At 55.0% G+C, this 12,274-nt stretch overlaps 2 protein-coding genes and 1 long non-coding RNA gene across 3 annotated transcripts in view; 2 read left to right on the top strand and 1 right to left on the bottom strand.

Moving 5' to 3' along the window:
- Positions 1 to 7,550, top strand: part of LOC116949660 (protein disulfide-isomerase) — a 26,103-nt gene extending 18,553 nt beyond the window's left edge. The window contains exons 7-11 of the mRNA XM_032967216.2: positions 738 to 938; positions 1,730 to 1,850; positions 3,830 to 4,011; positions 4,460 to 4,543; positions 6,105 to 7,550. Coding sequence (XP_032823107.1) covers positions 738 to 938; positions 1,730 to 1,850; positions 3,830 to 4,011; positions 4,460 to 4,543; positions 6,105 to 6,185 — 669 coding nt within the window. The 3' untranslated portion in view covers positions 6,186 to 7,550. The remainder of the gene's footprint in view (positions 1 to 737; positions 939 to 1,729; positions 1,851 to 3,829; positions 4,012 to 4,459; positions 4,544 to 6,104) is intronic.
- The window catches only part of LOC142930184 (uncharacterized), a 24,227-nt gene continuing 15,782 nt past the window's right edge, over positions 3,830 to 12,274 (bottom strand). Inside the window, exon 2 of the long non-coding RNA XR_012946243.1 lies at positions 3,830 to 4,606. This is a non-coding gene — a long non-coding RNA (uncharacterized LOC142930184). The remainder of the gene's footprint in view (positions 4,607 to 12,274) is intronic.
- PPP1R27 (protein phosphatase 1 regulatory subunit 27) overlaps positions 11,088 to 12,274 on the top strand; it is a 5,129-nt gene continuing 3,942 nt past the window's right edge. The window contains exon 1 of the mRNA XM_032967230.2: positions 11,088 to 11,912. Coding sequence (XP_032823121.1) covers positions 11,597 to 11,912 — 316 coding nt within the window. The 5' untranslated portion in view covers positions 11,088 to 11,596. The remainder of the gene's footprint in view (positions 11,913 to 12,274) is intronic.

The raw sequence follows: 12,274 nt of genomic DNA, 5'->3' as shown, positions 1-12,274 counted from the left end.
GATTGTTACTTATAAGACCCCGAGGGACGGTGACAACTTGGATTGACCGTGGCTAATTAATTTGCTCACGATCCCAGTGGGCCCCCCTAATCTCCGTGCCCCCTTTGCCCCCCCCTCGTGTCACTCTCCCCCCGTGTGCCGTTTCTCCCGTGCCCTGAGCAGCGCCTACACGTGCCTTCCTTCATGCCGTGTTGGCCTGCCCCTTGGTCCCATAAAAACAACAACGTGGCCGCGAGAACAACTATTATTATCCAATGACCCCCTCACCCAATCCTTCCGAGAGAAAGGGACTGATTTCCAGCCACCGTGGCTGAGATTACCATCAAGCGTTTATTGCGGTGCAAGGTGAGCGTTGCTCGTAAAGAAACGTGTGACCTGCCCTCATTCTTCTGGCTGGAGGTTGGAGGCCGCGTGCCAGGAGGGGAGGTTTCCTTGTTCTCTCGTTTTCCCCACTTATATCTTCGTGCGAAGGCGTCGTCGGGCGCGTGACACCCACGTTGTTTCTCCGATTTAAATGTCGGCCCTTAAGCGCGTGCACCCGAATGCGCATGTGAAAATGTATTACGAGTGTCTGGGAGCTCCTCGCGCAATCCAGCCCAGTTTTAAATCCAGGACGGATCGTAGGCAGGCCGACCTGAACGCTTCAGCCAGGATGTAGGAGCGAGCAGGACGCTGTAGCCGCCACTAGGAACTCAACGGCCGCCTCTCACGCGCGTGTCCCCCGTGTCCATCTGCAGATCCTCTTCATCTACATCGATGTGGACAACACTGAGAACCTGCGCATCCTGGAGTTCTTCGGGCTGAAGAAGGAGGAGTGCCCCGCAGCACGCATCATCATGCTGGAGGAGGAGATGTCCAAGTACAAACCTGACAGCAACGACCTCAGCACGGAGAACCTCATCGCTTTCTGCAGGTCCTTCCTCAACGGGGCGCTCAAGGTACTGCTCAGAGTGGTGGGGGAGGAGTTGCGGCGGTGTTAGGGGGTGGGGAATTTTGACAGCGGTATTGCTGAGTTGAGCTGCTGGGTCGGGTGGGGTTGGGTTTGCTGCTGTGAGGGAAGGGTGTTGAACAGTCACACCCTGTTCATAATAAAGGTTTCTGGGTTAGATCGCGTTATTTATAAATGTGTCGTAACCCTCCACCACCCGACAGGGCCAATCAGCAAAAAAGTGTCACGTTGACAAAAGACAATTAGTTCACTACTTTAGCCCACCGGTGTGTTGAAGAGTGAATCCACAACATTTACAGTTTGAATACGACGTTTCGCTGGTAATTACATCCAGCATCATCGGGCAATTCTGGTGAATTGCGAATTCTGGCGAATTGCGAATTGCCCGATGATGCTGGATGTAATTACCAGCGAAACGTCGTATTCAAACTGTAAATGTTGTGGATTCACTCTTCAACACACCGGTGGGCTAGAGTAGTGAACTAATTGTCTTTTGTCAACGTGACACTTTTTTACTGATTGGCCGTGTTGGGTGGTGGAGGGTTACGACACATTTATAAATAACGCGATCTAACCCAAAAATCTTTGTTATGAATAATATTGGTCGCGAAAGCCTATGTGTTAAAAAGTCACACGCTCCTCTTCACACCGTCTTCCACACCTAACTGTCCACTGTTGGTTGGGCGCGGGGGAGGGAGGGCGTGGTGTGTCAGCTTGAGCCGTCTCTAACGAAACGCCTCACCCCCACCGCACAATCCCCTCCCTACTACCCCCACCCAGGCGCACCTCATGAGTGAAGACATCCCCGAGGACTGGGATAAGAACTCCGTCAAGGTGCTCGTGGGAAAGAACTTCGAGCAGATCGCCTTCGACGAGAGCAAGAACGTGTTCGTCGAGTTTTGTACGCGACCCCTCCCCCACCTCCCACACTCACACGGCATGGTGGTGGGACATCACGAGAGGTCCCGTAGTGGGGTGGTAGGTTGATACAGTGGTTAGGGTGGCACCTGGTAGGATACCACAGGAGTCCCATAGTGCGGTGATAAGTTGGTGCAGTGGGTAGGGTGGCTTGGTGATCCAATTGAACACCCTTAAATGTGCCCCATGTGCACATACCTGCTCTTGCCCCTCCTCCCCCCCACCCCTGTGCACACCCCTGCATGCCCCAATAGGTCACACGCATGTGTAATGATACTCCACAGCGCTAAATGTCACACAACACAAATAGCGTTTTGGCCAGTGGTGCTCGGTGGACGTTTTGGGCCTTACCTGGTAAAATAAAAATAGTGTAGTTTTATTCACTCTGCAATGAGTAAATACGTGGCGTCTGGCTCTACAATGATGCTGGAGATGTACAGCGTATGCCAAGGATGTGCTTGTATCACTTTGAGCTGAATAGAACAAACAAAGCTGTATGAACGAGACCAAAGAAAAACGAGAAGCACCAACACAAACGAGATAGTAAACATGACAGTAAAAGCAATCGATTATTGAGTAAAATTGCCACCGTGAATTATAAAAAAATCTTAAAAAGCTGGACGGGGTCGATCTTCTCAGGCCTTGCGTGTAGGATGTCAGTATGCGTCAAACAACCATCGCGTTGCATCACTCGGTTGGCTGCTGCTCACAGCTGCGCCAGCAGAGCGGTTCTGGTTTCCGACGCCGCTTTTGGCGACCGTTCCCAAGGTTCTCCTACTTTGTAAAATTGGGACTCCTGCCGTCGATCGAGAGTTGCGCCGAACGGCATCAGCGCCAGCTGTCGTCGGGGGCCAGGCTTCGTCGCCCGTCTCGGCGCGAACCCGGGGAAGGGCGGGTGAAGGGTGGTGCGGTGAGAGCCAGCCCTTCGCCATGTGACCATGCCACTGACGGACAGCGCCATGTTTGGCTCGAGCCGCTGTTGCCGCCGCGGCCACCACTGCTGGTGGGTTTTACCGACAGCTGGGCACTGCCAGGCGCAAATTCCTGTGCGAGAGTTGTCTGCAAAGTGAGATCGATTTCATCTTAAATTGTGAGTGACGCAGCGCCAAGTGTGATATTCAGCCATAGTGCAGCCAGCCCGGTTAGTGTCGTCAGGTTCGGAGTGGAGGGTAGAGTTTGCGGTGATTGTGGTCAGTAGTGAGGGGTGGAGTGCGTTTCTGGGTAAGGGCCAAAGAGGGTGACGAGTCGGTACGCTGGCTGGTAGGAGAGTAACAATGCTTCGATTCGACGAGTCTGGTGGATTCCTACGTTCGCCATACTCTTATCGAATCATGTGACCGAGACAATATAATCTTAGCTATTGGTGGATCGATACTTGTTGGCAAATGCCGTGACACACAAGAAACGTTGAGGCTCACGGAAGTGCTGAACACTCCGGACAAGATGGAAAATAACAACGTTTACAAATGATGCAGCATCAATCTTGTGACAATAAATCCTCCTTTTGTCTGTGAGTGTTTTAGATTTAGCGTGCAGGTTGACAGATCATAACCGTGCGTTAAATTGGCTCACCCTTACAGCAGGGTATTTTATATGCCCAGTCAGATCGTGAATCTTGGCTTTTATCTCATATCCAATATTAATCCAATTTCATTTTACGTTTTACTGTAATGTGTGCTAGGTTACTGGCAAGCTGCCCTGATGTTTGAGGTTGCCGCCACATTATTTAATATAGTTTATCCTGTACAACATTTAGAGTTGCTTATAGCATTGAGATACTATATAAATCGACATTCTTATTATAATTAATGGGATTGATGGGGTGGCGAGTTAGTTACAGGCCTGGGCACCAAGTCAGGTCTTCCTGAGAGAGAGAGAGGTGTTATGGATGGAGCCCCCCCCGAGTTGGGGTGATCGAGTTGGAACCCTGCTGAGCGACACGGCATGTGCTGTTGCCCACAGACGCCCCGTGGTGCGGCCACTGCAAACAGCTGGTGCCGATCTGGGACGAGCTGGGCGACAAGTTCAAGGAGGACGACAGCGTGGTCATCGCCAAGATGGACTCCACCGCCAACGAGGTGGACGGCATCAAAGTGCACAGCTTCCCCACGCTCAAGTTCTTCCCCGCCGCCGCCGGCCGCAAGGTGCGTCCCCGTCCGGGCCACGCCGCACCGGTTTTTTACTGGGCGCTCGCAAACACCGCTTGACCGCGGTGTCCTTGTAAGGATGAGTGTCACCAGACAGGCGGGGATCGTCTCTGTGAGTGCTTGTGTGCGTGTGAGTTAGCGGTAGCACGTGGGTTCAATTCCCGCTTGTGGTGGACACGTGTGACGATTATCTGAACCGGTCCTGGTACTCCCCTATGTCGACTCTGCCTAAAATGAGTACCTGGCGCGGTGTGTTAAGATCGCCACTCGGGAGACGAAAGCGGCCGGGCGTGGTGTTAGCCACCCCCACCCCCATTGTGTGTCGCATCGGCCTTCATAGGTGCTACTCCGTTAACGGTACTTGCTCCTACAGTCTATCCAGGCTATACGGGGGGGACCTTTACCATTGTATTTACGTGCATGTGTGCGTGTACCTCTCCCACAGGTCGTAGACTATAACGGCGAGCGGACGCTGGACGCCTTCATCAAATTCCTGGAGAGCGGAGGCGAGGGTGGCGCCGGCGAGGACGTGAGTGGACCCCCGACTCACGACCCACGACCCACGGGCGGCAGGGTGGCGCGGTGGGAACACCTGCGCGCCCCGTAGCAAGAAAGGGCCTGGGTTCAATTCCCAACTAGGGCACTTTTCTGCGTGGAGTTTGTCTGTTCTCCTATTCTGCATGGGTGCCCGTGCATAGATGAAAAAAAAAAACACACACAATGTAATTGGTATTGGCCAAAACATCCCCAATGATGAAAAATTAGCTGCAAATTACTCCATTGCAGAAACTGGCTCGGTGATGGCTTCAAGAGAATGGAGGCGGTCCCCCCCCCCGCCACCTCCAATTAGCACGGTTGGCTACGTATGGTGCGGAAGAAGTTCTGCATACATACTACCTCTTGAGACCCTGAAAATTGTCACGTTATTGAAATTTACCAAGGACTGTACATAGAATGTTTTTTGTATTATTACAGGGCCCTAATTTAAAAAGGTTAAATTTCAAAACCGTTGGGAATCTGGAAACATTATTGTAACTCCTAGCCATAGCCAACGATAAGTTGGCGAATATCGGCACCGGTCTTGGTTCTTCCCCAGGTCAGCGCTGGGGGGTGACAAGAGGCGTGGTGCTGGCCACACAGTGCAGGGAAATTCAGTTGAACCGCACTATGCTCCAACCCGAACTGACCAGCGCGCTGACGTACGGTCGGTTAACCCCAACGACCTGCGGCAGCAGCGTAGGCCGTGAGGGTTAGAGCAGACGGTGGTAATGACAAGGAGGGTCGTGCGTCTACAATGGGGGGGGGGGGTCCCCCTGTGATTACCACTTGAACGGCTGGCAAACACGGAGAGGGGCGGCTGGAAGCATTGACGCTGCCACGCGCTCCTACCGCCCCATGCGGCGCAGGGATGGTTGGTGCGTGGGGGCCAGGTGGAGGGAGTTGGGGGAGGGGCCTGGCGAGGAGCACGAACTGGGGGGGAAGTGGGGATATTGGGATATGGGGGGATAGGTGAAAGGAGGGGGGGGGGCCCTGGCGAGTGGGGCGCGTGGGGCCATTCCTTGTGCGTGTGACAACACGAACCCATTCCTGAGCATGTGCGCTCGCGTATGTGCTTGTATGGAGTCGACTCGGTGTTTATCAAATCGCTTGTGCGGTGTGTAAACATCGGCAGACATGGGTCAGGCGTGGTGCTGACCACACCAGACCCTCACATTCCGTGCCCGCCTTCATAGGTGCTACTCACGAATAGCACTTGCTCCAATGGCATGTATGTGGTTTACATGGGGGATCGTGTGTGCACGTGCCTGTCTGTGTCCATATGTGGCTTGTGCCTGGGCCTTAAATTGCTGTAGATCTCAGAATTAGTTCTGCGATGTCCGACTCCATGGGCCGTTCTGTAACGTGAAGTTTGGAATGGATTCTTCATCTCATCTCTTGACACCGATAGCACAATCGGGGTGGGGGTGAAGTTGGCGAATATGTAAAAATAATTCAATTAAATCTTAGGACTGGTCAACAGTGCTGTTGAACGGGCGTCGAATGCCACTGACAATGACCTTCCTATGCCCCTTAACCCCCCCTTAACCCAGGAGCTGGAGGATCTGGAGGAGGTGGAAGACGACAGTGACGACGTGGAAGCAGAGGACACCATTAAAAAGGACGAGCTGTAGGCCCCCACGGGGCCCCCCATTTTGTAATGAACCACCCCGTCGTGTGTATGTAAATGTTAGGCCATGGATGTCAAATGCAAAACCCACACCCCTCTCTTACTGTGCTGTGCTTCAACCTGTCCAGCCTAGGCCCTTAGTGCCTGGGAATGGTCGCCACCACCACCGTCCCCCGTGACGCCGTCGACCTGGTGTCGGGTCTCTCCGTTGCTTTTCCCCCGCTGGGCTGGCAAGACGCGTCGCCAAGCCACGGTCTGGCCCCTGTGCCCACCACGTGTTTCCCCGCGTGGCGTCGGAGATGCCTCCTTGTAAATTAATTCCACGGATTGGGCGTGTGGACGCAGAGTGTCTAGAGCTCGCGGAAAAGCCTCGGCGCCCTATCCCGTCTGCTTTAAGAGAGGAAGAAATCCGAGTCTCTTTTTTTATTTGTACTGATTTTCTGCGGGGTCTGTTTTGGGGTATGCCTTCCACCAGGTAATTATATTTTTTATGATTAAATGTAAAAATGTGAACGCTCTACGAAGTGTGGGCCACGTCTGGTGCCCGTATCCCAATCCGCGGCCTCCCTGGGCATTCCCACCGATTCTTTTCGATTTAACAATCCCTCAATCCCCTCGAGCTTTCAATCCCTTGGCCTCTGTGGTTGCCACTGCCTGTGGCTGGTTGAGTGAAACGCCGCGTGCTTCATATTTTGTAAACATCTCTCTGCTTTCCCTTACAATCGAGTGAAAGTTTAACGTGCGCGGTGTTCCACACGATCGGCTGCTGACCCTGCTGATGGATCGTAGTGGAGCCCTTCTCTAGGCCCTCCAGGCGTTGTTTGGTGCCACATAAAAACAAATTACTGCGGAGTGGAATGCTCCACGCAGCTCCATATCTGCTCCACCCCGGAGGATGAGGTGCGGGGAAGACGCGGGCCTACATGGAGGCAGCGTTTGGCTGCTAATTTAACAAGTTGGACTAATATAAAACTCGCTTACCCCGTCTCCCCGTGCTGCCCCCTCGCTCACTGCGCCTCTCTTGTAAACTTTGTAACAGCGCAGAAACTTTCTGACTAGGTTGCGGGTGTTGTGTGTTCATTCTGGCTGTGCCGTTTGTCCAGGTGTGTTCAGGGATGTGTGAGGGTGTGTCTTTGCGCTTGTTTGTGACTGTACCTCCGTGCTTGTACACACGTGTGTGTGTCTGTACGTGTCCCTGTCTTTGTACCAGGTGCGTCTGTGTGTGTGTGCGCGCCACATTGGCCCGTGTGTACCCGTGCGCGTGTACATGGCAGTAACTTGAGGCGGGTTACGTCGTTGTAGGGAGCGTGGGGGGGTTGGGGTGGGGGTCGCTGTTCGCGATGCAAATAAAAGGGAACAGCAACTACGACATCACGCGTCCCGCTTCTCGTGCTTTCTCGCCGGGGTTTCAATTGCCAGGGTTTGATTTCACGTGACTGTGTTTCTCCCAGTTTTACATATCGCTTGGTGTCACTGATCACGTGGTTTGTGTTCCACAGTGGTGGTTTTATCTCGCGGTTTATTGCCAAATCGTCCACGACGCACCGGACCAGACCTCGTCGGGTCTCGGAAGCGAAGTCTGATTGAGCCTGGACTGGCCCCACACACAGGTGTGGTGGCCCCACACACACAGGTGTGGTGGCCCCACACACAGGTGCGGTGGCCCCACACAGGTGCGGTGGCCCCACACAGGTGCGGTGGCCCCACACACACACACAGGTGCGGTGGCGCCACACACAGGTGTGGCTGCTGTGAGGGCACGTGGTGTTGTGCCACAGGGCAGTGCAGAAAAAGCCATTGTTGGGCTGTTCGTCCCTACTCCAACGTCTGTTGGGTCTCTGCCTTCACTGACCAAGCCTCGGGGGAGACACGCGAGGGCCTCGTCTGGCCTGGCCTAGAGGAGAAAGATGCCCGATGGTTTGAATGAACGGGGATTTGGTTTATGCAAACAGTCGGCCGAGCTGAACGCTGTTGCTCTTGTAAGCGAGTCAGAATCTTTATTTAGACTGGAGGAATCCGATTAGTTACGACTCTTTTTCACAGATGTCCAGTATGGGGGGGTTGGTCAGCAACTTAAAACGGAAAACAAAAAACAACGCTAGGAGTGCAAAATAGAGAAAAGGGTGAGCTAGTCACTATTAAAGTAAATTATGTAAGTCCGATTATTTATCTACTTTTGGGCAAGGCAGCAAAAACAACCAAAACGGTCCCAGACCACATCAAGATAAAACACGGTAAATAAAAAAATGGGACCTGTAATATTGAACTATCGATACACGGGTACGAATCGCATTTATAAAATCACCATCGTGTCGAGAGCTTCGCCGTGAAAAGGAGACGGGAGAGGTCCAGGATCGGAGCTCCGCGCGCAAAGAAGCCATCGCGCCCACCGTCATCGCTTCAGTTGCAGAGCTAAAACCCACGACCCTCCCCAAGGCTTTGCAACCATTTCATTGTTGAACTGAACACAGATTCCCGAAGCTCAGGTCTCCCTTTTGCAGCAACAAAAAAAAGCGCGCATTGTCTCGATGGACTCTTGGCATCGCGCTGCACTGCAAAGCCGGCCCACCCGAGTTCGATCCCTGGCTTCACGGCAAAAGTGAAGTCACAGCTGGCGCTGGGCACCCCCACACCAACTCGAGTCGATTCTGTCGTGAATGAGTTTTACGAGACGTCGGCCACCGGGGAGACGAAGGCGGCCGGGCGTTGCCGCTGGCCGCACCACCATCGAGCAAACACGCCGGCTCGTAGGAGACGCTCGCCCGCAGCTCTCGCACCAGCAGTGCCAAGGCTGCTCGGGGTGGGGTGTTGGGTCGAGCTGGTGGAGCCTGGGTTGAGTGTTCTGGTTGTCGGGTGAGCCGGCAATCGCTTGGAGCGTCGGTAAGAAACTTGCGAACGTCGGCGATGCAGTTGAGTTTTGGTGACGAATGTTCCACCCCATCCCTCCCATACTTTTTAGTCCACTGCCCACGAGCTTGCCCAGCGGACCGACGACTGCGATGGTCCTCGCATTCATTCATTCGTGCTGCCAGGTGGGGCGAACGGAGGGATTTAAGAACCTTGCCCGACCCCCCCCCCCCCCCGCTTATTGCATCCAGTGCCGTGCCAGGCGATCGAAGCAAACCAGTGGACTGCGTGGGGGCCGGGGGGGGGGGGTTGGCTTGGTTTATGTACGTTGAATTTCTTTCGCACCGTCGTACGTTGCCAACCGTGCTAATCGGAGGTGCGGTGTGCATGACCTCCATGACCCCCCCCCCCACCGACGTTTTTGATCGCAACACAAACGGTCTCCGCCTGATGAAGACCGCCTCTGTCGCGATCGAAACGTCGTGGGTTATTTTTGCTTTTATTTGAGAATTTATTTTTCATTTAAATGTTATTTTATTTCTTATTATCTATCTACGTGACTTTACCGAAAGAACCAAGAATATGGATAATATTGGTCGCGAAGGCCTACGACGTGTTCGACTGCCACGTGGGTGTGCCCCCCCCCCCGAGACACCAAACTCTCATGAGGCCACCCATCCCGGTGGGGCCGCACCCACCCGGGAATGAGTGTCGAGACTCCGTGTGGCTTTCTTGAGTACACAAAGAGCGCGAGGATGATTATTCATGATTATTATTGGAACAGAATAACTTAAAACAAAGCTCTTGGGGGTGGGACCCACGACCCCCCTCGCCCCCCCCCCCCCCCGCCGACATCCCTCATCCCCGCCTACAGCCGCTAAATTGAGCGAGGAACGCAGTCAACACGAACCCCGGACCCCCTGGGTCTCAGCGGAGGGGCTCCTAGCATCTCTCAAAGTGCAGCACCTAGCCTGGCCACGACAGCATTGATGGTGGCAATGTACAAACTTGGAATTTTGTCCACGCTGGGGGGATAGGGGTAGTGTTCGTGTTACGGGGGGGGGTAACGTTCAGTGTTAGGAGGATTACGGTAGTGCTCGGGCTAGCGATAGGTGTACTGTTAGTCGTAGCATTCGGGGTGGTGATAGGGGTTGTGGATAGGGTTCAATTTATTTATATTAACATTGCGTCACGTGATATTAAAATACATCTGCGCGCATGATGATGATGATGATGAAATGGATCACACTCACCAACAACAACAACCGCCGTTCACCACCACCACCACTACCACCACGTGGCGGTGACGTCTCGACGGCGCTCGTGCCATGCTAGGTGCACTTTGAGGCCACGTGAAGTGTCGAAGGCCCCCTGGCAGGAGGTCACGGAACGGACCCAGGTGCCATGGGTTTGACTGACCGAGATGGCCGGTAGATGCACCGGCCCCGCTCCCCACTGCACAAACTTGCTGCGGGTTGAATGTTTTTTCTTTCCGCCCGAGCGCTCGTTGCTGTGAGCTCTCGCTCCTCTGCCCTCCGCTGTTGCTGGAGGGCGACTGCCTCCAACTCCCCTAGTAGCTTCCTTCACGAGCCTCTCCTCCACAGTCATCGGCAAGTCCACTCGGCTCCGCATCCTCCTGCACCGCATCAGCTGCGCCCCTTCTCCAGCCCCGTGCCGTGTCCGTTTAAGCTCCCCTCTATCCGGCCGAACAACAGAAGCCGCTTGGGCGTGCGGTGTCTTCTGGGCATGGCGAGCTCACCGTGCTCATCCTCACAGCGCTCACCCTCACTCACCCTGACCGCGCTCACCCCACGAAACCACATTCACAGCTTTATTGACGACGAACCTCTCCCCCACAACACCCTCCCACCACTCGTACTCACCCCACGAGCTCACCACCCTCAACCCCTCCCCTCTCCTCCCCTCCCCTCCGGACCCCCCGCGGCGTTCGCGCTCCTCTCGCTCCATCATCGGCGTGGAGTTCGTGCCGCCCTCCCCCCACCTCCCTCCCCCCCATCTCCCTCCCCCCACTTCCCTCCCCCTCCCCCCGTTCTGGCCCCCCTATAAGTAGGGGATCTGACCCCGCCTGCCCGGGAGAGGGGAGCTAGGGGGTGCGGGGCAGCGAGGATCGTGCAGAGGAGACGAGAGGAGAGCGAAGAGCGACTCGACGTGCTCTCGGAGCGACGCTTTTGTGATTTGTTGTTTTTGTTACTCTGCTCGGAATTTTATTTTTTATAAAAACAAAAAAAAATTCGTCGGAGTCAATTCCCGCAGCAGCAGCGGCGGCGGCGGCGGCTGCGGGAACAGAAAGAGCAGCGGCAACACAAGGATCGGCAGTGTCATCAGCAGGACCATCAGCATCAGCAGGGACATCAATCACAAACAGCAGCGCAATTATCAGCGTGCTGCAGCAACCCAAGGCAGTGGGAGCAGCAGCGGCAGAATCATTATCTGCAGAGTCATCCTAATCAGCAGTAACATCATCAGCAGCAGCAGCAGCCGCTGTAGAAGCGAGAGGATCAAGTGCATCAGCAGTCACAGTTCTCATCATCATTATCGGCAGGTGAGATGGCGCTCTACCTGGGCGTGCGGCAGTACCACGTCATCGGGGACTACGGCGCGCGCTTCTCGTTCCTGAGTCGCGGGGGGGACTCGGGACCCAATTCCCCGGGGGGCAGGAAGAAGACCAAGGGGACCGGTTCTCGCCGCGGCTCGGTCGCCTCCTCGTGCGGCCCCGAGCGCGCCGACTCCCCCGCGCCGCTCAAGAGCGTGCGATTCACGGCCGACGTGGAGTTCCTTGACAGCGTGAGGCAGGGAGACGTGGAGCAGGTGGAGGCCTTCGTCAAGGGCGGGGAGCTCTCCCTCGACACCATCAACACGTCCGGTAGGCGCCTCTCCTCGCCCGGCAGAAACCACGCCTCGTGTGCCCGAGCCTCGCGTTTAGATCCATCATCAGCGTTCTCGGCTCTCCGTGTGCCTCTAACGCAGAGCCTCGCCTCTAGAACCATCATCAGCGTTCTCGGCTCTCCGTGTGGCTCTAACGCAGAGCCTCGCCTCTAGAACCATCATCAGCGTTCTCGGCTCTCCGTGTGCCTCTAACGCAGAGCCACGCCTCTAGAACCATCATCATCAGCGTTCTCGGCTCTCCGTGTGCCTCTAACGCAGAGCGACAACCGCGTCTCGTGTCGGGGACGCGGCTGCAGAACCGGTCTGAGGCAGCGGCACCGCGGCTCTAAATCAGGAGCG

Source organism: Petromyzon marinus, chromosome 37 (genome assembly GCF_048934315.1).
Source record: "Petromyzon marinus isolate PM22_M1 ecotype Great Lakes invasive population chromosome 37, UKy_Petmar_22M1.pri1.0, whole genome shotgun sequence".
Taxonomy (NCBI): Eukaryota; Metazoa; Chordata; class Hyperoartia; order Petromyzontiformes; family Petromyzontidae; genus Petromyzon; species Petromyzon marinus.
The sequence above is the reverse complement of the archived record's forward strand: the minus strand, read 5'-3'. Positions and strand labels throughout refer to the sequence as shown.